Genomic DNA, 26,968 nt, shown 5'->3' with positions numbered 1-26,968 from the left:
GGGAAAGAGAACGAAATTTACCTTGAGATTCGTGGGCGTGGCGGCGTAGGCCTTGGTGAGGGACTGGACCAGGAGCTTGGCATCCCCCGCGGCCTTCGGCATCGATCCTTGCTTCCTCCGCTTCGAGCTAGTAGATCAGAGTTCAAGAAATCAGATCACGACGGAGGACGGACAGCGCGGCTCTCAGATCTAGAAACCCGGCCGCGAATGGGGCGTGGGGTTCGGGAGAGAGAGGGCCGAGAAGGACCGGGAAGGATCCAGCCCCAGGGCGGAGGCGGGAGAGATCTGCGCGAGGGAGGGGAGGAGGAGACTGGCCTGTGCTGTGCTGGGGAATTGCGAGCTCCGGCAGATTCCGAGACTTCCTTTCTGCGGGTTTATTGAGCTGATGGAAGGGGGGCTGATCTCGAGGCCCAAATGGCCCTGCGATTTGAGCTCCGACGAGGGGAGGGGGGAGGGAGGCGACCCCCATCACCATGGCTGCCAAATCCCTCCCTCCGGATCGAGGCTGTGTCCGCCAGATCGGTGTGGCCAAGGCTGCCAATCTGCCTCGCCTGCTCGAACTCGGCCTCGAGGAGAGGAGGTGGTGGCCATCGACGGTGGGGATGGGGGGCGACGGCGGCGTCCATCTCCGCCTGGATCACGCGCGGGGGGGTAGGGGGGGGGGAGGGGAATTGGCTCGCGAGATTTGTTTGCGAGGGGGCAACTCGGACAGGAGGGGTGGTGGAAGGAAGGATGGCCGGTGCTGGGGGTGATGAGGAGGTCGGCGGCGGCGGGGGTGGGGGAGGCCGGCGGCGGGGTTGGGATGGCAGAGAGAGGGAGGTCTGGGTCGGGGACAGGGGGATCTGGGAGGAGGTGGCGGCGGTGAGGAGCTGAGGGAGGAGGAGTGTGGGTACGGGTTAGGGTTTGGGCTGCGGATGGATGGCTGGATGGAGAGGTGGAGAGTTGGACGGATGGATGGGCGCCATGTCATCGATCCGTGTGACAACTAAACCCACCAATGAGAATAGAGCACATATAATTGTGTTTTTCTTTTGTTTTTCTTCTACTTTTACACATGAAAAAAATCAAAAAATGGTCTCACATTATGCACAGGATTGTATCTTGAATGGAAAACAATGTTGCCTAAGAAATTTTTCATTTTCGTTGCATGAAATATTCATTTTCCATTTCTCGAGTGCTCAAAATGAGTTTTTTTGTGAAGAACATACCAAATATTTGTTGCAAAATTGTATCAAATCATTTTTCTAAAATACTAGACCATATTTAATATACAAATAACCAAATGGTTGGGTGTCAAAACTTTTAATCCACCTCTCGTGAAAAAGACAAATTTCCGCCGATTCAGCTGGAAGCGGGTCAAATTTGAACTACAGTTGCCTCATAGTTTGCTATTTATTTTTTCCAAAAATCATTTCTAGGTACATAAGTATCTATTTAATCAGAGAAACATCAAAAGTTTTCCAAGATTCAACCACTAGCTAGGAACGGTCAAGCCCGCCGTTTTGACCGCATTTTGAAACGGGCATAAAAAATTCAAAAAAAAAATCAAAAAATTGGAAAACCTTCGCATTGTGTCATTATATGTGATCAAGTTTCCAGGAAAAATAATAAACTTGTAATACGGTAATTATTTTAAAAAAGTGTTCTTAGAAATGAGCTATCATGTGTGAAGATTCATGGATTTCAACCCAAACGCTCAATCTCATGGTCACATTCATGGCATAGTTTGTTCAAATGATCTCATATTGTGCACAAGGGTGCATCTTGGAATTCCAAACAATGTTGCCAAAGGGAGTTTTCATTTTCTTTGCACGGAAAATTCATTTTCCATTTTTCGAGTGCCCGAAATGAGGTTTTTTTGTGAAGGACCTACCATATATTTGTTGCAAAATTGTACCAAATCATTTTTATAAAATACTAGACCATATTTAATGCACAATTGACAAAATGGTTGGGTGCCAAAAGTTTTGATCCACCTCTGGTGAAAAAGACAAATTCCCGCCGATTCAGCTGGAAGCGGGTCAAATTTGAACTGCAGCTGCCTCATAGTTTGCTATTTATTTTTTCCAAAAATTATTTCTAGGTACATAAGTATCAATTTAATCAGAGAAACATCAAAAGTTTTCCAAGATTCAACCACTAGCTAGGAACGGTCAAGCCCGCCGTTTTGACCGCATTTTGAAACGGGCATAAAAAATTCAAAAAAAATCAAAAAATTGGAAAACCTTCGCATTGTGTCATTATATGTGACCAAGTTTCCAGGAAAAATAATAAACTTGTAATAAGGTAATTATTTTTAAAAAGTGTTCTCAGAAATGAGCTATCATGTGTGGAGATCAATGGCTTTCAAGCCAAATGATCAATCTTATGGCCACATTCATTGCATAGTTTGTTCAAATGATCTCATATTGTGCACAAGGGTGCATATTGGAATGGCAAACAATGTTTCCTAAGGAAGTTTTCATTTTCTTTGGACGAAAAAAACATTTTTCATTTTTCGAGTGCCCAAAAGGAGTGTTTTTTGTGAAGGACCTCCCAAATAATTGTTGAAAAATTGGACCAAATCAATTTTATAAAATACTAGGACATATTTAATGCACAATTGACCAAATGGTTTGGTGTCAAAAGTTTTGATCCACCTCTGGTGAAAAAGACAAACTTCCACCGATTCAGCTGGAAGTGGGTCAAATTTGAACTGTAGCTGCCTTGTAGTTTGCTCTTTATTTTTTCAAAAATCATTTATAGGTACATAAGTATCTATTTAATCAGAGAAATACCAAAAAAATTCCAAGATTCAACCACTAGCTAGGAACGGTCATTCCCTCCGTTTTGACCGCATTTTGAAACGGGCATAAAAAATTTAAAAAAAATCAAAAAATTGGAAAACCTTCGCATTGTGTCATTATGTATGACCAAGTTACTAGGAAAAATAACAAACTTGTAATACGGCAATTATTTTAAAAAAGTGTTCTCAGAAACGAGCTATCACGTGTGGAGATCAATGGCTTTCAAGCCAAATGATCAATCCTATGCCCACATTCATGGCATAGTTTGTTCAAATGATCTCCTATTGTGCACAAGGGTACATATTGGAATGGAAAACAATGTTGCCTAAGGAATTTTTCATTTTCGTTGGACGAAAAAACCATTTTCCATTTTCCGAGTGCCCGAAAGGAGGTTTTTTTGTGAAGGAACTACCAAATAATTGTAGCAAAATTGGACCAAATCATTTTTATAAAATACTAGGCCATATTTAATGCACAATTAACAAAATGGTTGGGTGTAAAAGTTTTTGATCCACCTCTCGTGAAAAAGACAAATTTCCACCGATTCAGTTGGAAGCGGGTGAAATTTGAACTGCAGCTGCGTCATAGTTTGCTATTTATTTTTTCAAAAAATCATTTCTAGTTACATAAGGACCTATTTAATCATAAATACATGGTTTGGTGGCGATACGTCGAGGTTTGGGCGGTGGCCGAGGGCCCCAACTCTAGAGCGCGTAAACTCGCATGCCCGTCGCGTGGTCACCGCGTGACCGTAATGTTGCCATGTGTTCTGGGCGGCCTAGGCATGTCTAGTGGGTTGGGCACTCCCCAGGTTGGTGCTAGGAAGAAAACTACAACATAAGATTCTCACGAGGAGACCGATCGGTGCTCAAACATGAATTAGCAGCCAAGTGTTTGATTAGCGGTACGGGAAATGCACATGGCCAATGGGCGTGAGTTTTGGATGAGGATGATCATCTACTAAGGAGAATGTCTTCACAAATTTTGAGCTCAAAAGGAGGATCCTAGGTGGTACTTGCTTTGCAAAGTACCACGCTGGAAAAAAATATGAATGTTGAAGCTGGGCTCAAAATAATGAATGGAGTGAGCTGAAATTTTGTGGAGGATGGTTATTTGGGCATAGAAAAGCATTGTAGAAAATTGATACCATTTGGACATGCCAAAGTAGTACTTCCTTCACAATGCTCTTCTATGGACAGAAACTTGGGAAAACTAGTGAGAGAGATCGGATGAATGAAATGAGCTCAATGTTGGTGTAGGTAAGTTACTTAGGTATGGTCATGCTCTGGTAAATTTTCAGATCATTTGGGTAACCCTAGCTAGTACTTACTTCACAAAGCTTCTCTCGAGGTAGAAACTTTGGAAATTTCCCGAGAAAGATTTACTAGGAAAATTGAGCTGAATATTATCATGTGGCAATGATTTGGGTATGGAAGAGTGTCCGAAAAGTTTGAGGGTAATAGGAGGGGTCTGTATAACACTTGCTTTGCAACGTGCCAATTTGGCCATAAAATATAAATTGAACCTGGGCTCACATAGATGATTTGACTGAGCTGCAATTTGGAGGAGGGTGATAATTTGGGCATATGAAGGAACTGTATAAATTTCATGTCATTTAGAGATATAAAAAGGTACTTCCTTCACAACGCTTCTAGGTGGACAAAAACTTTGGAAATTTGCCGAAGAAGATTTGCTAGGCAAATGGAGCTGAATTTTGTCATGCGGTAATGATTTGGATAGGAAAGAGTGCCCAAAAATTCCGAGGGCAATCAAGAATATATAAATAGCACTTCCTTCATAAAGTGTTGTTGTGAACAGAATAGGAAAATGAATATTGTTGAATTAGTTTTGAACTAGGCAAGGAAGGATTTTTACATATTTGATGAAGATATGCCCCAAAGAATTTATGAGATTTTTTTGGGAATTTTGGGAATGATAGAAATATAGGTTGCTTCACAACCTAGGGCAAAAACTGCCACATGGACATGACACATAGGCAAAACTGATGAGATGGCACCTAGTCATCACAACCCACCACAATCTACAGGGCTATGACCATCTATATTGGTCATTAACAACTAGAAATAAGGCAGCGGACTAGCACTTTTTGCTTTGTGACCATTTCGTGTAAGGAAATTACGACCTTTCTGACCAAAATGGTCGCAATGGTTTAGGGTTTGGAGCCCCCTGAAGAGCTTTTGACCAATTGGTCTAAAATGGTCATAAATTTATGACCAATTCTTCGAGGGTCACTGACAGAAGGTCATAAGTTGACATATTTCTTGTAGTGGTTGCTCTCAAATGACAAGTGTCAGTTTCTCTCGGAGCAGCCAATCAGCTAGTGGTTGTAGGCGGCGGCTATTTATAGCCTAGGGAGCAGCCCGACATGATAAGACATAAATGCCCTTCAATGATATGACCGTTAGGTGGATAGATATTTTGGGACAGCTGGCGCATAGCAGAGCAACGGTCGGAATTTTGAGTAGCAAAATCCTCACGGCTATCATGTTCCTCACTGTGTAGGCAATCCGCACTGGCGAATTCCTAACTCCTCAGTCAGGACAAATTCCTCAGAGACCAGAAGAACTTCGTCTCTGTCACTGAAGAAATTGACTGAACTGTATGAGATTTCCAATGGCTTCACTCGAAGGGATTGGTAGGTGTAGGATTTTGAGTTGAGCATCACATGGAAATTTTTCCTTAGTATTTCCTCGACCCCCTTTAACAGTACGGTGTTTCCTATGACTCAAGGAAGAAAAAAACAAAACTATGAAAATGAAAGTCTTCAAGCTTCATATTCCTCGCATGAATATCAAGTCTTCACGGACACACCAATTTCTTCACTTTCAAAGTCTTCATGAAAGTCTTCAGAAATACCAAAATCTTCAGTCAAAGATATTCATTTTTAGGGGTCGACTTTTCCTGTAAATATCAAACTCCTCATAGACTTATAGACCTGTGTACACTCACAAATGCATTAGTCCCTTAACCTATAAGTCTTCAATACACCAAAATCACTAAGGGGCACTAGATGCACTTACAATCTCCCCCTTTTTGGTGATTGATGACAACATAGGTTAAGTTTTCAACGGGGATAAACATATGAAGTGTAACTACTGATATTGAGGAATTTGATTGCAAGATATAGAAGAACTCCCCCTGAAGATGTGCATAGTGAGGAATTTGCTTTTGAAGCAATGCACACTTGAAGAGTTGAATCATGGAGATCTCCCCCTATATCTTGTAATTCATACAGGCATTTAACATATAATATGAAGAATTTGAAATGCATGATGAAAATATGGTGCCTGATGAAATTCAGCATGCATTCAATAATATTAACGAGGAATAAGCATGCAGAATAATGCATCAATAGTATCAGAGCACAGTGCATCAAAAGTATCAGTGCACCATCGGGTTTAAGATTACAACTCGATCCAATAAAGTTTTAGAAGAACGAGAGTTGTAACTTAGCAAAAAAACGCCCATATAGTAGACCCGCTTGAAGACTAACTCATATTTCTCCCCCTTTGTCATCGAATGACCAAAAGGATCGAAAATGAGGACTAACGCCCCTGAAGATAATCATGTTGATGAAGGAGCGCCAGTGTTGTTGGGGTCGTTTGTTGATGTAGGGCTTGCCGCAGTGTCGTCCAAATCTTCATGTTCATTAGTGTCGTGCGATGAAGAATATGAGCTGGCCACCAAAGAAGGAACCTTGACCTTCTTGAATTTCTTCGATGGAGGTGCAGACCAGGCAAAATCTTCTTTGAGACCCATGTTCTTCAGATCTTCTTCACCATACAGATGTGACAGGATTGCCCAGGTGCGACCGAAGACTTGATGGAGGTAGTAGTGGTTTTTCTTCAATGCATTGTGTGTGGCAGTCATGTTGTGAAGAAGTGAACCAAACTGACATGTAACCCATTTGTGATTTCGATCCACCTTCTGGTGAAGACTAAGCAGAAGTTCACGGTCAGTCATCACACGCGGAGCAGTGGCTTGAGGAGTGGACTTGGGTGCATTGGCAGAGTCATGTGTGGTAGAGTCATCATTGGTGGAATAAGATGCAGCTTTGCGAAACTGACCATCCAATGGACGAATGCCTTCATCTATTACAGCTGGTGCCTTGCCCTTTCCATCAACTAAGGAATATGTCTGCTTGAGGACTTCAATTGGGGGCAAGTAGCTGAGGTGATTCTGGAAATCAGCTTTGTAGTTGAGTGAAGACCTTGTCCTGAGGAATCTCATAATCCAAGGTGCATAAGGCTTCCGCTCAAACAGAGACGGTGCAACATTGGCCATAGTCCTCATGAAGAAATCGTGATAATTGACAGGAATGCCATGAACGATGTTGAATACCAGATTCTTCATGATACCAACAATTTCCTCATCAGATGAGTCGTGGCCTTTGATGGGACTGATTGTCCTCGTGAGAATACGATAGACAGTTCTGGGCACGTATAGCAATTCCTTCACGAGGAATTTGGTTCTTGGTGCTTGACCTGGCTTCAAAGGTTTCATTAGCACCTGCATGTAATGATGTGTGAGCTCAGGTTCACTGTAGATGCAACGAGCTTCTTCAAGGGGAGGACTGAGTGGTAGAGCACGAAGCAATTCAGAGGCTGGTGCAGTGTAGTGAGTGTGTTCAGACATCCAGTCCAGCACCCAGGAATTCACATCTTCAGCATCTCCGGTGATGTGCAGTGTTGCATAGAATTGAAGAATCAGTTCTTCATTCCAATCGCAGATGTCAGAGCAAAAGTTTAGCAGCCCAGCGTCATGAAGAACACTGAGGACTGGTGCGAAGCACGACAGAGATTCCATATCCACGTGAGGAATATGCTCATGGTAGAAGATCTTCTCCTTGTTGAACAGCACTGAGGAATAGAAATTGGCTTGACTAGCAGTCCAGAAACGCCTCTTCCTAATGCGAGCAGAGTCATATGGGTTGTAATCTTCGAAGAATACATGCTCACCAAAGAAATCATCAGCCTTGAACTTTTGCTTGTGTGAGAATGGATCCTTTGGCTTCGGCAGAGGAGTGTCAGTGAGTTGCATCACGACCTCAGGAATCTCAATCGCAGGTTCTTCAGGCTGAGGAATTTATGGTTCCTCCTCAGTGGCAGTCTGCGTCGTTGGTTGTTCAGCAGCAACAGTTTCTTCAGCGCTAGTGGCTGGAATTTCCTCATGGACAGATGCAGTGGGATGAGTTTCTTCGGAGCCCATGTGAACAGTTTGTGTGGGGGACTGAGGAATTTGCTATAGAGGGGTGAACATTGGAGAGTTTGGATGCTGACTTTCCCAGAATTCATCACTGATTACGGGTGTGGAGCAGCCAATGTCCACATCTTCATCTTCCATTTCTTCAACGCCAGCCTCTTCAGCTGTGAACTGAGGCATAGGCGAGGAGATGATAGGTGTTGAAGGGATCGCATCCACTTCAATTTCTTCATCCAACGGTTCAGACGAAGCAGCAGAAGGATTTTCTTCATCAGATCCACTGGGGATCACATATTCTTCATCAAAAGGAACAAGGTCCTTTGATGGCCTGGTTGAGATGGGAACAACATCAATCGGATTTGCAAATGAACTTGTCATAGGCTTCATTTTCTTCGGAGCTGAAGAATCTGAAGCAACTAATGCTTTCCTTTTCTTCACTGCAGCACGCTCTGCAGCCTTGGTCTTCTTCACATCTGATGAAGATGGAAGGATTGGAGTTGAAGTTGGTACAGGAGCAGCTGAGGAATCTGGTTGATTTTCTTCAGGCACAACTAATGCAGTTGCCCCGAGTTCTTCAGTTTCTTCAGGCACACCACCAGTGGGTGCCCTGGCAATTTCTTCAGCGGCTGGAATGCAGTCATCAGCCCTGGAACTCACATTATCTTCAGCAGCCTGATTGTCATCAGCGGTGCTGACATTTTCTTTAGTAGGCTGAGCAGATGCTTCAGCCTGAGGAATTTCCTGTTGCGTTGGGGCTGCAACATTGGAAGTGAAGTTATCCGCAAGTTTCACAAAACGAACCTTGGCTCCAAGCCAATCAGCGCGATATGCGTCAAAGTCATCACTGAGTTTCTTAATCTCAGTCTGAATAGTGACAAGTTCTTCAGTTGTCATAGACAATGTTTTTATTCAGATAGCGCTCTTTCTTGTACTACGCTTTCTTGATCTGCCTGGCCTTCTCAAATTTCCACTTTTCTTCTTGAATGAAGTGGGTCAGCATGTGACTCTGGCCAGGAGTCAGCTTGAAGTCAGGCAAGGGAGTGTTGGGGTCCTTGTGCCAATCATCAATGTAGTCGAGGATCAGCTTGGGATCCAAAAGTAGTGGCACCTCTGATCCTTTGGCTCTAGCGGCCCTGACTTGCCTGTCTCTGATGATTTCTGCAAGTTCATCATCATCAGCTTCGTCTTCATCAGACGGCACTTAGAAAGCGACTTGCTTCTTTTGAGGACTTGGGCGAGGACCTCGTCCAGCAGTGGCCTTTGTCTTCAGCAGTGAAGGGCCAGCTGAGGAACTTGGTGCAGCTGAGGAACTAGCTGAGACACCTGAGGCAATGGAGATGCCGGCAGTCCTTTGGCATGAGGCGAGATGCACAGGTGCTGAGGATTTAGTCAGAACAGCTGAAGGCTTTGGCGGAGGAGCTGAGGACTTTGGAGGAACAGGAGCAGCATGAGGAATTTGTCGTGAGGGCTTTGAGGATTCTGGCCGTGAGGGCATTGCTGAGGAACTTGGCCTTGAGGGCATTGTTGGTGAAGCACTTGTCTTGCGCGCAGGCTTCTTTGACATAGCCTTCTTTGGCTTGACAGCAAAGGCCTCAGCAGAGGCAGCAGCAGCAGCAGTAGAGTCTTCATTAAATTTCCTCACTGCTTCTCTGGCTTGCTTAGCCAGCTTGGCTTGGTGCTTGGCCCATTCATTAGGATAGTCCTCGCCGCGCTTGAGGCTGGTGGGATCAGCGATTTGGCCAGGTGCCAATGGAGCTCTTGGGCATGGAGGATTGAGTGCGGATTTCTTCATGTACTTAGGAGTGACATATCTGTACTCCCTCCATTCTCTTGCGCATCTCCTCTCTATCTTCTGAATGCGCACTTTGCGCTCATTCTTGGTTTCCTCAGTAGGTGTGCAGTACCCAGCATATATGTCATCAGGGATCTCAAACGCTGTATTTACCTCAGGCCTCTTTCCTCCCTTCTGTGGCTTCTTACCGTCAGCCATTTTCTTCAGTTGAGGAATTTGAACAATTGAATTCTCTGAAGAAGTATGCAAATTTTCTTCGAGGAACGCTGCAAATGAGTTAAGTTGATGAGAACCTAGTGATTCAGTAGCTGACATGTGTACATGTGAACAGAGTATAGTTTCGAGGAATTTGGAGAGGTCATATGCGTTCTCAGAGGGTTTTTCAAAAGAACAAGTTCGAGGAATTTGACCAGATGAGTCTTGAAGAATTTCACTAAGCGTTCTTTGTCTTAGGTTCCAGAGATGTGTAGATTAAAAATCCACACATTTGAGGAATCTTGAAGAAAAAACATGGCTTAGAGAAACGAGTCAAGAACAGATGACTTGTGAGGTGTTTAGTGTGTGAATCTATGAAGAAAAACACCTTTGAAGATTTTAAAGATAATCATTCGAATCAACGTGGGTAGTAAAAGTAACTTTTAATTACCCTGGACGAAGAACACGACGAACTAGAGTGAGGAGATGTGAAGTTCGTCTGTGCAGATCTTCCACGCCCTAACTTGGCGGAGGAAGACAGCTACGGCGACGGCAGAGTGAAGATTTCTGCAGTTAGCGCGAGTATGTCGGGGACGAGGTCGAGGCAGTGAAGATCTTCCTCACCGGCGGCGATGAAGTAGCGGCGGCGCTAGGGTTTGAGAAGCTCGAGCTGGAGAGAGAGATCGAGCGGAGTAAAAGAAGTGAGGAAGGGAAGGAGGGGTATTTATAGCCACGGTGAAAAACTGTTTGCCCAAAGAAATTGGACGAACGTGCCCCTGACCCTTCTCATTCGCATGACATGTGTCACCCACGTAGTGAGAGGTGGAGATCGTGTTAGATCGTGGGTGAGTGGATAAGTGTATCGTGGGATGCGGAACGGTTTGAGCGGCAAAGCCGAAAATTTCGATAAGATAGGTTTTAAAGTTCCGTTCGCAATTTCTTCAGCTGACAAGGACACAGTGAAGATTTTGAACGAGTTTCAAATAGAACGCACATGAAGAATTTGTGAACAGATTGGGTTGAGTATAGCATAGAGGGGAAGGGTCCGATCACATTCACTTAGCAGAGAACCAACTTGAAGAAATAGCAATAAGTGAATGCTGTAGAGGACATAAACTCATATATATATATATATATATATATATATATATATATAGCCAATGAAGAAAAACGACAGAACCAGTGAAGACTTTGCAAAGTTGAAGAATATGAATAATTTGAGGAATTTCAACTTTTGGTGGTGGCGTGACCCGCCGTATAAGAATGATGATTTCAGACACCGTGTACAATTATCATAGGGTTCTGAGAATCAAATTCTTCACACTAAGAGTGTTATTCTTCATTGATTGACGAAAAACGTTTCTTCACGTGTTGCACATCTAAGTCATCAATTTTGCATAAGTGTTAGGATGAGTGTCCTTTTCAAAGAACATTCGAAGATTCTAGGATATTTAGCTCACACCGCAACTTGCTAAATCTCTTCTCATCCAAGGGCTTTGTGAAGATATCGGCTAGCTGTTCTTCAGTCTTCACATGCTCAATAGAAATGTCGCCCTTCAACACATGATCACGAAGAAAATGATGACGAATCTGAATGTGCTTTGTCTTCGAGTGCTGAACTGGGTTGGGAGCAATCTTGATGGCACTCTCATTGTCACAGAAGAGAGGCACATTCTTCATGTTGACGCCGTAGTCCTTGAGAGTTTGCTTCATCCATAGCAATTGGGCACAGCAAGAACCAGCGGCAATGTACTCAGCTTCAGCAGTAGATAGTGATACGCAGTTCTGTTCCTTCGAGGACCAACAGACCAAAGATCGTCCGAGGAAATGACCTGTACCAGATGTTGACTTGCGGTCCACATGATCACCAGCATAGTCAGAGTCAGAATATCCAATGAGATCAAAAGCCAAGCCCTTGGGGTACCATAATCCAAGTGTTGGTGTGTGAGCTAGATATCAAAGAATATGCTTCACAGCCTTATGGTGTGATTCCTTCGGTGTAGCTTGAAATTGGGCACACATGCAAACACTAAGCATTATATCTGGCCTAGATGCACATAAGTACAATAAGGAACCTATCATGGAGCGGTATACCTTATGATCGAAGTCAATACCATTTTCATCAGTGCACAGATGGCCATTTGTGGGCATAGGAATTTTGACGCCTTTGCAGTCTTGCATGCCGAATTTCCCCAGTACATCCTTGAGGTATTTCTCCTGAGATATGAATATGCCATTGCGTTGTTGATGAATTTGAAGACCTAAGAAGAATTTCAACTCTCCCATCCTAGACATTTGATATTTTTCACTCATCATATAGGCAAATTCATCACTATAACGTTGGTCAGTACAGCCAAAGATAATATCATCAACATATATTTGGCAGACAAACAATTCACCATCATAAGATTTAGTGAAAAGAGTAGGGTCGAGTGAACCGGGTTTGAAGCCTTTCTTCATGAAGAGTTCCTTCAAGGTATCATACCAAGCCCGTGGGGCCTGCTTGAGGCCATAGAGGGCTTTGTTGAGTCTGAAGACTTTGTCAGGATTCTTTGGATCTTCAAAACCTGGGGGTTGAGCAACATATACTTCTTCCTCAAGCTTACCATTGAGGAATGCACTTTTTGTTGGGGAACGTTGCAGAAAACAAAAATTTTCCTACGGTTTCACCAAGATCCATCTATGAGTTCATCTAGCAACGAGTGATCGGATTGCATCTACATAACTTTGTAGATCACGTGCGAAAGCGTTCAAAGAACGGGGATGAGGAAGTCGTACTCGATGTGATCCAAATCACCGGAGATCCTAGCGCCAAACGGATGGCACCTCCGTGTTCAACACACGTACGGTCAGCGTGACGTCTCCTCCTTCTTGATCCAGCAAAGGGGGAGGAGAGGTTGATGAAGATCCAGCAGCACGACGGCGTGGTGGTGGATGCAACAGTCACCGCAGCAGGGCTTCACCGAGCTTCTACGAGAGGGAGAGGTGTAGCAAGGGAGAGGGAGGCGCCAAGGCTTAAGGGTGCGGCTGCCCCTCCCTCCCCCCCTTTATATAGGCCCCCTTGGGGGGGCCGCCGGCCCTTGGAGATCAGATCTCCCAAGGGGGGCGGCGGCCAGGGGGGTTGGAGTACCCCCCAAGGCAAGTGGGGCGCCCCACCACCCTAGGGTTTCCAACCCTAGGCGCAGGGGGTGGGCCAAGGGGGGCGCACCAGCCCACTATGGGCTGGTTCCCCTCCCCAATTAGCCCATGGGGCCCTCCGGGATGGGTGGCCCCACCCAGTGGACCCCCCGGGACCCTTCCGGTGGTCCCGGTACAATACCGGTGACCCCCGAAACTCTCCCGATGGCCGAAACTGCACTTCCTATATATAATTCTTCACCTCCGGACCATTCCGGAACTCTTCGTGACGTCCGGGATCTCATCCGGGACTCCAAACAACTTTCGGATTACTGCATACTCATATCCATACAACCCTAGCGTCACCGAACCTTAAGTGTGTAGACCCTACGGGTTCGGGAGACATGTAGACATGACCGAGACGGCTCTCCGGTCAATAACCAACAGCGGGATCTGGATACCCATGTTGGCTCCCACATGCTCCTCGATGATCTCATCGGATGAACCACGATGTCGAGGATTCAAGCAACCCCGTATACAATTCCCTTTGTCAATCGGTACGTTACTTGCCCGAGATTCGATCGTCGGTATCCCAATACCTCGTTCAATCTCGTTACCGGCAAGTCACTTTACTCATACCGTAATGCATGATCCCGTGACCAGACACTTGGTCACTTTGAGCTCATTATGATGATGCATTATCGAGTGGGCCCAGAGATACCTCTCCGTCATACGGAGTGACAAATCCCAGTCTTGATCCGTGTCAACCCAACAGACACTTTCGGAGATACCCGTAGTATACCTTTATAGTCACCCAGTTACGTTGTGACGTTTGGTACACCCAAAGCACTCCTACGGTATCCGGGAGTTACACGATCTCATGGTCTAAGGAAAAGATACTTGACATTGGAAAAACTCTAGCAAACGAACTATACGATCTTGAGCTATGTTTAGGATTGGGTCTTGTCCATCACATCATTCTCCTAATGATGTGATCTCGTTATCAATGACATCCAATGTCCATACTCAGGAAACCATGACTATCTGTTGATCAACGAGCTAGTCAACTAGAGGCTTACTAGGGACATGTTGGTGTCTGTGTATTCACACATGTATTACGATTTTCGGATAACACAATTATAGCATGAATAAAAGACAATTATCATGAACAAGGAAATATAATAATAATCCTTTTATTATTGCCTCTAGGGCATATTTCCAACACTTTTCACATCCATTTGATATAAAGTGATATCATGATGGTTAGCATAAGCAAGTAATATGCGAATAGCCTCAAGTCTAGCAACAGGTGCAAAAGTTTCATCGAAATCAATTCCTTCAACCTGTGTGTAGCCTTGAGCTACAAGCCGTGCCTTATTCCTCACCACAAGGCCACTTTCATCTTGCTTGTTGCGGTAGATCCACTTTGTGCCGATGATATTGTGCTTGCGAAGAGCTGGACGTTTGACCAGTTCCCAGACATTGTTGAGCTCGAACTGATGTAATTCTTCTTGCATGGCCTGAATCCACTCAGGCTCCAGAAATGCTTCATCTACCTTAGTGGGCTCTGTAATAGAGACAAAAGCATAGTGCCCACAAAAGTTAGACAAATGTGAAGCTTTTGAGCGTGTGAGAGGACCTGGCACTTTGATGTCATTGATGATCTTTTCAACTTGCACTTCTTTTGCAATGCGAGGATGAGCTGGTTGCCGTTGAAGAATTTGATCAGCGTTTTCTTCAGCAGCATTTTCTTCAGGTGCATTAGCCCGACGTTCTTCATGTTCTGGAATGAATTCTTCAGCAGATTCTTTAATAGGAATGACATCCTCGGTAGCCTTGAACTTGATAGTTTCCTCAGGTGCTGGTTCATCTATCACAGTAGGTAGGTGCTCTCTTTGTGAGCCATTAGTTTCATCGAACCGCACATCTACAGTTTCAACAACTTTGTGAAGAACATTGTTGAAGACTCTATAGGTTTGCGAGTCCTTTCCGTAACCAAGCATAAAACCTTCATGTGCTTTTGGTGCAAATTTTGAGTTGTGATGAGGATCTCTAATCCAACATTTAGCACCGAAGACTTTGAAATAACTTACATTGGGTTTCTTATCAGTGAGGAGTTCATAGGCAGTCTTTTTGAAGAATTTGTGAAGATATACTCTGTTGATGATGTGGCACGCAGTATCAATTGCCTCAGTCCAGAAACGATGAGGCGTTTTGTATTCATCAAGCATAGTGCGATCCATCTCAGCAAGAGTCCTATTCTTGCGCTCCACAACGCCATTCTGCTGAGGAGTGTAAGGAGCAGATAACTCATGAGTAATACCAAGCTCATCAAGATAGTCATCGAGACCAGAATTCTTGAACTCAGTGCCATTGTCACTTCTGATGTGCTTGATCTTCATACCAAAGTTGGTTGAAGCCCTCGAGGAAAATCGTTTGAAGACTTCCTGCACTTCATGTTTGTAAGTAACAAGGTGTACCCATGTGTAGCGAGAATAATCATCAACAATAACAAAGCCATATTGAGATGCTTCATTTGAAATAGTAGAATAATGATTAGGACCAAAGAGATCCATGTGAAGCAATTCAAACGGGCGAGTGGTGGTCATGATAGTCTTTGCTAGATGCTTGGCCTTCGTCATCTTCCCAGCTTCACAGGCTCCGCATAGGTGATCCTGAGGAATTTGACATTCTCGATGCCAATGATATGCTTCTTCTTCGCAAGCATGTGCAAATTCCTCATGCCCACATGACCAAGTCGTCGATGCCAGAGCCAGCCTTCTGAAGCTTTTGCAAGTAAGCACACGGCTAGTTGTGGTCCTGTAGAGAAATCAACAATATACAGGTCTCCTCTCCTAAAGCCTTTGAAGACTTTGGAATTGTCAGCTTCCATAACCACAACACAACGATACTTGCCAAAGACAACAACCATATCAAGATCACAAAGCATTGAGACAGACATAAGGTTGTATCCTAAGGACTCAACAAGCATGACTTTGTCCATGTGTCGATCCTTTGTAATCACAACCTTACCTAGACCCAATACCTGACTTTTGCCTTTATCAGCAAAGATGATATGCTTCAGATGCGACGGAGATAATGGAGCATCCATCAATAGATTCTTGTCACCAGTCATGTGGTTTGTACATCCACTATCGAGGACCCACTCAGTGGCTTTGGGTTGATCATCCTGCAGACGAATTAGTGCAGCTTACAAACTCATATACTTCATCAGTGAAGAATATGACATCAATTCATCAGATCAATTTCATCAAGTAAAAGAACTGATAAAGCAATATGAGGACGTGAGAAATGAAAGTTCATTTCTTCATGATTAGCCTACGTCCTATCAGGCATGCTCAGGTCTCCAGCAAATTCTTCAGACGATTACGTGCGTCTGGAGACCCGACCCTGCAGAAGAGATTAGTTCTTTTTCTTCCCACCCACATCTGAAGGGGTGGCAAAGAGTTCATCATTCTGCGAGCTCCATACGAGAAGGATGGCATAGAAGCCAGTCCATTTCGTTTCACATAAGAGGGGTTAGAGTAAGCATAAGAGTATGTAGAAAAATTCTTCGAGGACTTATGGACATAATGATTTGAAGAATAATGCACATATCCATAATCCTTAGATCTTCCTTGCGAAACAGACAGGTTAGCACGATGATGTTCATATGAGGACTTTGATCCATATGAGGAATTTGGTCCGTATGAGGACTTGAATCCATATGAAGAATTTGATCTGGGGTTCCTATTCTTCATAGGTGGCGTCATGATGACATTCACTTGAAGATTTTCAAGCCATCTTTTGGGAACCTAGATTTTCTTCATAGGGGAGCCGTTCCTGCAGTTAGTGCCAACATATCTAGCAAATACTTCACCATTCTGATTTTTGAACAGTTTATAGTTGGAGTCAATTGACTCATCATCAGAATGAGGAGAATCACATGCAAATCCAGATAAGTTAGATGGATCAACTGGAGGTCCCTTTGCAGCAACCCATGTAGTATTGGGGTACTACTCAGGCTTCCAATATGTACCATCAGCATTGAGTTTCCTCTCAAAGGCGATACCCTCTTTCCTAGGGTTCCTGTTGAGGATCTGCTTTTTAAGCACATCACAAAGAGCCTGATGCCCTTTGAGGCTTTTGTACATGCCTGTTGTGTACAATTCCTTCAGCCCTGCATCGTTAGTGATACTAGCAATGTCCTCAGATGAGGAATTAGTGATAGCAGAGGCATGTGAAGAATTTGAAACATTAGCAGCATTTGAACATTCAGGTGAAGAATTAGTAGATTCACGTTCAATGCACTTCAAGCATGGAGGAACAAATTCTTCCTGAGAAGCGCCGATTTGTTGAGCAAGTAATGAATCACGCTCCTTCTGAAGATCTTCATAACTCACTCTTAGCTTCTCAGGGTCTTGCTTTCTTTGAAGAAATTCATAAGAAAGCTTCTCGTGATCGGATAAGAGAGTGTTATGATGATCTTGAAGATTGTCAAACCTAGTTTGAAATCTCTGAAGATTTTCAGTCAGGGCTTTAGTGCGATCCATTTCTTCACCCAACATATCATCACTTTTGTCTAGCATGTTCTGAACCTTTTCTAAAGCCCTTTGTTGTTTTACAGCAATCTTAGCAAGTTTAGAATAGCTGGGCTTAAGATTTTCATCAGATTCATTCTCACTTGATTCAGATGAGGTATATTTGAGTACCTTGGCACCCTTTGCCATGAAGCAGTAGGTGGGAGCATAGTCATCATCCCCTTCATCAGCTTTGTTGGTGAGGTTATTTTCTTCAGTGTTGAAGATAGACTTGCTGACGAATGCAGTAGCGAGAGCTAGGCTCTCCACTCCGGATTCGGACTCCTCAGATGACTCCTCTTCCTCATTTTCTTCAGATTCAGCCTCAGAGTCAATTTCCTTGCCAATGAATGCCCTGGCCTTCTTGGACCTGCTCTTCTTGTGATATGAAGGCTTTGAGGATTTTGATGATGAGGATTTTGAGGATTTCTTATTTTTCTTCGCATCATCAGAACTGTAATCCTTGTATTTCTTCTTCTTTGATTCCTTTTCCCATTGAGAACAGTCTTGAATGTAATGTCCAGGCTTCTTGCATTTGTGGCAGAGCCTCCTCTTGTAGTCACTTGATGAGGAATCATTGCTCCTTGAGGGTCTTCGAAGGCGACCACGTCTTGAGAACTTTTGGAACTTCTTCACGAGCAGAGCCAGATCATGGCTCAGTTCTTCAGGATCACCAAGGCTGCTATCAGAGTCTTCATCTTCGGACTCAGATACTGCCTTGGCCTTTAGTGCACGTGATCTGCCATAGCTTGAACCATAGAGATCTCTCTTTTCAGCAAGTTGGAACTCATGAGTATTTAGCCTCTCGAGAATATCAGCGGGATCAAGTGACGTGTAATCAACACGTTCTTGTATCATCAATGCCAGAGTGTCAAATGAGGAATCAAGCGATCTCAGCAATTTCTTCACCACCTCATGGTCGGTGACGTCAGTGGCACCAAGTGCTTGAAGCTCATTTGAGATGTCAGTGAGGCGATCGAAGGTTTGTTGAACATTTTCATTGTCAAGCCTTTTGAAGCGGTTGAAGAGATTGCGAAGAACATCAACTCGAGAGTCACGCTGAGTTGAGACTCCTTCATTCACTTTGGACAACCTGTCCCAGATAAGCTTCGCTGTCTCCAAAGCACTCACTCTGACATACTATCCTTTGCTCAGATGGCCACATATGATATTCTTCGCTTGACAGTCGAGTTGCTTGAATCTCTTCACATCAGCAGCATTCAGAGAAGGTGTGACTGAGGGAACACCATTTTCCACAACATACCAAAGATCGTTATCAATTGCTTCAAGATGCATTCGCATCTTATACTTCCAGTAGGGGTTGTCCGTCCCATCGAAGGTAGGACACCCAGCAGATACCTTGATCATACCTGTGGTCGATATAACTAAAACTCCAGGCGGTTAAACCAAAATCACACATAACAAGGGAGTACATTGCTCTGATACCAATTGAAAGTGCGTTATATCGACTAGAGGGGGGTGAATAGGCGATTTTTATGAAATTCTTCACCGAGGAATTTGCCGGTGAGGAAATTCCTTAGCGAAGAACTACTAGCAGCGGAATTAGTACTCAAAAGTAAACATAACAGAATACAAGCATAGTCATCATGATGAAATGAAGACAGGCACAGAGTACAGGAAGCATAATCACAGGATAACACTGGATGAAGACAAACAGACTAAAGAAATTGAACTGAGGAAATTGAGAAAGTCTTCAGTCAAAGTCTTCAAATACAGATATAAACAAACACACAACACAGTTATGAGGAAATGAAAGAGTTTAGGGAATAGAACCAGTAAGCTTGGTGAAGACAATGATTTGGTAGACTAGTTCCAACTGCTGTCTCAGTTGTACGTCTGGTTGGAGCGGATGAGTATTTAAACTCGAGGACACAAAGTCCCGGACAGCCAGTCCTGAACACGCAGCTCAGGACACCCAGTCCTCGCCGTATTCTCCTTGAACTAAGGTCACACAGACCTCGTCCAATCACTCGTGGTAAGTCTTCAGGCGACTTCCAAACCTTCACAAACTCGGTCACTTGGCGATCCACAATTCCTCTTGGATGCTCTAGACCATGATGCCTAACCATCTGGAAGAAGCACAGTCTTCAAAGGTAACAAGCGTCGGATCCACGCGGGATCAATCTCTTCAGTGATGCTCAATCAGTTGGGGTTTGTAGGTGTTTGGGTTTGGGGTTTTTGGTTTTTCCTCACTTGATGATTTTCGCTCAAAGTCCTTAGAGGATGGGTTGCTCTCAAATGACAAGTGTCAGTTTCTCTCGGAGCAGCCAACCAGCTAGTGGTTGTAGGGGGCGGCTATTTATAGCCTAGGGAGCAGCCCGACATGATAATACATAAATGCCCTTCAATGATATGACCGTTAGGTGGATAGATATTTTGGGACAGCTGGCGCATAGCACAGCAACGGTCGGAATTTTGAGTAGCAAAATCCTCAGGGCTATCATGTTCCTCACTGTGTAGGCAATCTGCACTGGCGAATTCCTAACTCCTCAGTCAGGACAAATTCCTCAGAGACCAGAAGAACTTCGTCTCTGTCACTGAAGAAATTGACTGAACTGTATGAGATTTCCAATGGCTTCACTCGAAGTGATTGGTAGGTGTAGGATTTTGAGTTGAGCATCACATGGAAATTTTTCCTTATTATTTCCTCGACCCCCTTTAACAGTACGGTGTTTCCTATGACTCAAGAAAGAAAAAAACCAAAACTATGAAAACGAAAGTCTTCAAGCTTCATATTCCTCGCATGAATATCAAGTCTTCACGGACACACCAATTTCTTCACTTTCAAAGTCTTCATGAAAGTCTTCAGAAATACCAAAATCTTCAGTCGAAGATATTCATTTTTAGGGGTCGACTTTTCCTGTAAATATCAAACTCCTCATAGACTTATAGACCTGTGTACACTCACAAACGCATTAGTCCCTTAACCTATAAGTCTTCAATACACCAAAATCACTAAGGGGCACTAGATGCACTTACAGTTTAACAATATAATTTTATAAACATTTAAATGCATGTTCGTAAAAAATCAACTATCAAAGTTGCTAGTTCCAGTAGAGTCCTAAGCACGAACTGCTATACATGCAAGTTTATTAGCGGATAACTAGTTTTTAAGATTACTGCTACATCCATGGATGTAATTAACATGGATCGTCTTAAATGTGTTTAGTACAAAAATTAGAATATAGTACAAAAGTAGAATATTGTACATAGATCTTGACTCTCTAAATTTTAAACTTTATATAGTTGGAAAGCGGTCAAGGGAGGAACCATGGTGCTTTGTCCTGGACTACAGTTTCCTAGTGGTTTTCACATACAACTTGTCCCAAAAGCTTGATGCGTGGATGTTACTGCTTCAATACGTTCAAGACCTCTTAGCCTCTGGAGGATTCACAATATAGTCGTTTATACAGATCTCTAGTATGGTATCATGTCCATGTGTGGCTATGGATTAGAATAATAATGTATAAACATTGGTCAAACTGAAGTGCATGTGCGGTTTCTGCTTGCTCTTCCGTAGAAGCGTTGGGATACTCCCAAGTGTAAGCTGTGAGTGTGGTGGCAACACTGGTGACGGCAATAACAATGCTAGTGAACTGAGGTTCTCCTATTTAGTTCGAATAGTGCCCTCGCTATCTCTGTATATTCAACTCGTTGTGAGTTGAGGCTTTGTAGAACTGTTGCACTGACCAGTGTGTTGACTCCACTGGTGGGGACAATCAGTGTGTTGAACTTATCACTAAGTCAGAACATGTTGAATGTCACCAAAGAGAATGCCAACGTGTGGTCTTTGATTGGCCAAGAGAGCTTATCATTAAGTCAAAACGATTGGGTAAACAATACACCAAAAAAGTACAGTAGCATTTTCTACTTGGTAAATAATGCGAGAAAATATGCCACCTTTTCCAATGATTAATTTGCAGTATGTCAATGTGTTGCTTTGGAGCATGCCATGAGAAAGAAAGAAAGAAAGGAAAACAGATGCCTAGTTTACAATCCAACATAATGCTCGCACAGACTAACTGTTTTTACATGGCCCTCCAATTTGTATACCTAAATAAATAAATACTCCTGCACTTTCTGAGTTGGTACCATAACGAACCAACATTTGTATACATAGAAACTCCAAGGGAAACACTGAGTGATAATAAGGTTCACCAACATGGCTACATCCCCGGGACATGACTACCGGACGCTCCCCCTCATGTACTAAATCACATGATACATATTGATAATAAGCACTCCAAGGCCACTAGACAATGCTCCGCATGCCGCGGGACAGCCGGTCCAGGCACACCTACCATAGGTGCCTTGACCGGCCCTCTCATGATTTTTGTCTTGGCATACAACTTTATTTTACACTGTATGGACTTTTTTTTAAATGGGACGAGCATAATATTTTAAATGCATGAATAGATTGTTAAATCTCACAATCATTGTGAATGAACTAATCTTTTAAAAAAATCCTGAACATTTGGTATATTGTATAAACATTTTACAAACAATGACATGAACATATTTTTGAAACACATGAACTTTTTTTTTTGAAATGTCGAGAACATTTTATTCTATGGTTTGTCTTTTTTTTCAAAATTACATGAGCATTTTTTATATTGTATTAATATTTGTTTTAAAATGTCAAAAAATGTATTTTTGCAACACGTGGTTTTTTCGCATGCCGCGGGACAGCCGGTCCAGGCACACCTACCATGGGTGCCTTGGCCGGCCCTCTCAAGATTTTTGTCTTGGCATACACCTTTATTTTACACTGTATGAACTTTTTTTAAATGGGACGAGCATAATATTTTAAATGCATGAATAGATTGTTAAATCTCACAATCATTGTGAATGAACTAATCTTTTAAAAAAAATCCTGAAACATTTGGTATATTATATAAACATTTTACAAACAATGACATGAACATATTTCTGAAACACATGCACTTTTTTTTGAAATGCCGAGAACATTTTATTCTATGGTATGTTTTTTTTCAAAATTACATGAGCATTTTTTATATTGTATTAATATTTGTTTTAAAATGTCAAAAAACATATTTTTGCAACACGTGGTTTTTTAATATACACTGAACATTTTCTAATAAATGTGAAACATTTAGAAAATAACATTGTTCAAATACACGTCGCATGCTGTACATTTTTTATACAGGCTGAACATTTTTCAATGCATGATGAACATTTACAAAATACATGTTTGAACTTTTTTGGATATATGTTAAACATTTTTCAAATATATGCTGAGAATTTTTTGAATTCGTGTGAAACATGTTTTTGAATGGTACAAACATTTTTATTAACATTTTTCGAATGTACAGTGAACACTTTTAGAAAACTTAAATAATTAAGTATATATATATATATTTCGAATATTTCGAAAATACAAACCAAAGAATAAAAGAGGAAAATGAACGAACATATAGAAGGAAAAGAGAATAAAGAACGAACAGACACCTGAGGCCAGTACTGTGCCGGCCCAATAGTAGCGAGGGGAGCGAACCACCGACGCGAGAAAAAGCGCTGCCCCAATCAGCTACGCCTCGCTTACTGCGAGACGGACATTCGCCTCGCCCCAACAATCGTATGTAGCGGGCAATCCAGTAACTGTCATTAGTTTTTTTTTAAACTAGGTAATTACCCCACGCGTTGCTGCAAAAACATAAAGATTAATTACAGATGACTTACATATGAAGGAAAAGATCTAAATAAAAAGCTACTAATTTTATTATATAAATATTCCGTACTTGCATTATGTGTAAATCAAGGCATTTCACAACCTTTTGGAAGTAAATAAATTAAATAATTATCTACGTATGGCCAGTGACAAAAATAAACATATTGGTATGGTTTGCGTGGGCTGAAAAATATATTAGAGTATGGTGGAGTGGGATGCTTGCATGTTGAGAGAATTAATGATAATGAAATATGGTTTGCATGAGCTGAAAATATTGTTAGTGGATGCTGATGTGGCACACTTGGTGAGGTGGATGACATGCATGTTGAGAGAATTAGAAGTACTACATGGGTTGAAAAATATTGTAAGTGAATGCTGACGTGGCACACTTGATAAGGTGGATGGCTTGCATGTTGAGAGAATTAGAAGCAGTGGGGGATCAACTATTTAAGTATTGTAGATTTGCGGGGAAGTGCCATTTTTTATCTTTTATTTTTCCCTTTATCCCCTCAGAAAAAAAATCATTTCAAAATTTGCTTAGTTAAATGTTCGAGAAAATTAACCATGCATTAAAATAATTCATGGAACGTAATAATTTTTTCACTTAATTTTAAAAACTGTTCATACTACCTTTGAAAACAAATTTTACTTATACTCTGAAAATGTTCACATGTTCAAAAATATGTTCATGACATATTTTTAAAATGCTCATGTAAATGTACAACTTCGTTTGAGTATTTGTAAATAATGTTTGTGCCATACAAAAATTGTTCATGTCATTGAAAAAATAGTCATGTGTTTAAAAATATGTTACATGACATGTTTTAAATGTTCATGAAATATAAATATTATTAGAGATGCGGGACTAACCTCGGGAGGACGTCGAACCAATGGTGTGGAGGTACCCATATCCGGCACGGCCGAACATCCGACGATGCTACCGTTATTAAGCACGGGCAGGCTGGCCACACCCTAAGGGAAGAGGCCGTAGGTGGCCTGGCCTTGTTGCTCACAAATTTGAGCGAGGATGTCTTAAGAAAAGAAAAGAAATTTGAGCGAGGTGGGTGATGCACTGCTCAATCCAAGCCTTCTGGGACATCATCCACCCGCGACTGCTTTCTCTCTTGCAGCCCTTTCATAGCAATGGTCTTTATGTTTGGACGCTAACTGAGGCATCCATCACTCTTCTCCCAAAAAGAAAAAATGCCAACACCTTCTAGGATTTCAGACCAATCAGTATCATCTCGAGATTCATGAAAATCATTTCAAAGAAGAGGAACAAACATTGTCTTCAGCTTGAACGAACCCACCAAGCATGCAACTTGAATCCTTTGACATACACACTAGAATTCTTCGACCACGCTAGTAGACACACACCTACATATGTGCATTCTCTAACACACAATACACTAAGTTAGCGTTTATACTTCATACATAGTTATTAAACAGATATACATGATTATCCGTATAGGAAATATCCATCTTACGCTTGGTTGTAGCTATACCTCAGTCTCATATGCCATCAAAAAAAGTAGTCACAACTAAGTGGTATTGTATATTCCTATTACTACCAATCTACCACTAGATACCCAGTTATGTCACAAACTCCTTAGGTCATGTGAAATATATGTGGATATAACTACATCTAATAATACCAATAGGACTTCTTGTCCATATATATAGACAATTAATTAAGTCGGGCACAATTCAAGAAAACTGTTATATATGAAATTAGGTAACTTATGTACACAAATGACTAATTAAGCTAGATTTATATTTTCTAGGAGGAGCACAACAACATTCGGAAAAGAAGGATTGATCCTGACTCTGAAATCACATGGGAGGAATACAAGTCCATGAAATTTACATCTCATGTATATAGTTTGTCTCTCTTTAGCCTTTCTTTTTCATCACATCAACCATACACACATGATGTAAACTTGTCCATTTTATTGTGTAATTAGTGACATCAGCACGTGTATAAGTTGTTTTATTTCATCAGCTTTGTTATTATTTGTAGGTCATACATGAAGCATTAAGGCTGGCTAACATTGCTCCCTTAATGTTTAGAAAAGCAACAGAGGAAGTTCATATTAAAGGTGAGAAGATTGTTCAAAGACATGAGACATGTAGGACAGTAGGATATATATGTTTGTGCGTGTATAGGGAGTGTGTGCACCCTCCTTGTAATCAGAAATTGGGGGAGAGAGACTATATATTGTAGCTATAACACTTTAACTAATGATGTCTTAATATGTCTTCTATATATGCTCATGATTTGTGCAGGTTACACTCTTCCAAAAGGATCAAAGATCATGGTTAATCCTTCTAGCATTCATCTGGATCCTACGGTTTACAAGGGTCCTGGTGAGTTCAATCCCTGGAGGTGGAAGGTTTGTCAAATTTATCAATTTCGAAGGGCTATTCCTTGTTATTCTAATAAACCAGTGCATATGTTTTTATTATAAAGCAACACAATCTAGTTGAATGATATACGCCTTTTCTAATGTATATGATATTTTATCATAATGTGTAATAGATATTAATGTGATTTTAATTTTTTAGTTAACGTGCATCCACAACATAGCTGGAAATCTATATATTATGAGAAAATAGTAGCTCAAAACCTTTCTAATAAAGAAAAAGCAGCTCATGACCTATAGCCTTCAGACTAAGTAAAGTTTTTTTGAAGAAAAATACTTAGGCATGGAGGGTACTGGAAATATTTTTCAGGAAGGAATTACAATATTAAAAACAATGTTTCGACAAGGAACTAAAATATTGCAGAATGCAGAATACATGGCTAGTTATAATGTTTGGTTCTTTTATCCCAAATTTTTTTCTTGACAAAGCGTTAAAAAGGAGAGTTCTAGGAAAATTTCAAACAAAGGGGGAGTATTTATTGTAATAAAAAAAACTCTCTCTCTCGCTAAAACTTGTGACAACTTTGTACACAGGATACTACTGAACCAGCTGGTGGCTCCTCAAAGGAGTTCATGGCCTTTGGAGGCGGGCTACGATTATGTGTTGGTGCCTGATACGTCTCCAACGTATCTATAATTTTTGATTGTTCCATGCTATTATATTATGTGTTTTGGATGTTTATGAGCTTTATTATGCACTTTTATATTATTTTTGGGACTAACCTATTAACCCAGAGCCCAGTGGCAGTTTCTGTTTTTTCCTTGTTTTAGAGTATCACAGAAAAGGAAAATCAAACGGAGTCCAATTGACCTGAAACTTCATGGAACTTATTTTTGGAAGGAAAGCAACCCGGGAGACTTGGAGTCCACGTAAGGGAAGCAACGAGGAAGCCACGAGGTAGGGGAGCGCACCCACCCCCCTGGACGCACCCTCCACCCTCGTGGGCCCCTCGTGGCTCCCTTGACATACTTCTTCCTCCTATATATACCCATATATCCTAAAACGATCGGGGAGCACAATAGATTGGGAGTTCCTCCGCCAGAAGCCTCCGTAGCCACCAAAAGCCAATCTAGACCCGTTCCGGCACCCTGCCGGAGGGGGAACCCCTCTCCGGTGGCCATCTTCATCATCCCGGTGCTCT

The 26,968-nt window shown here is 42.1% G+C and overlaps 1 protein-coding gene across 1 annotated transcript; it reads left to right on the top strand.

The window, feature by feature from the left end:
- The first annotated feature begins 732 nt into the window (after positions 1 to 732).
- LOC125538620 (cytochrome P450 87A3-like) lies at positions 733 to 26,441 on the top strand. The gene is made up of 5 exons (XM_048701879.1): positions 733 to 861; positions 25,188 to 25,277; positions 25,424 to 25,502; positions 25,690 to 25,796; positions 26,361 to 26,441. The coding sequence occupies exons 1-5, from the start codon at positions 733 to 735 to the stop codon at positions 26,439 to 26,441; spliced, it is 486 nt and encodes a 161-aa protein (XP_048557836.1).
- The last annotated feature ends 527 nt before the right edge of the window (positions 26,442 to 26,968 follow it).

This window comes from Triticum urartu, chromosome 2, assembly GCF_003073215.2.
Source record: "Triticum urartu cultivar G1812 chromosome 2, Tu2.1, whole genome shotgun sequence".
In the NCBI taxonomy this organism is placed as follows: Eukaryota; Viridiplantae; Streptophyta; class Magnoliopsida; order Poales; family Poaceae; genus Triticum; species Triticum urartu.
The sequence above is the reverse complement of the archived record's forward strand: the minus strand, read 5'-3'. Positions and strand labels throughout refer to the sequence as shown.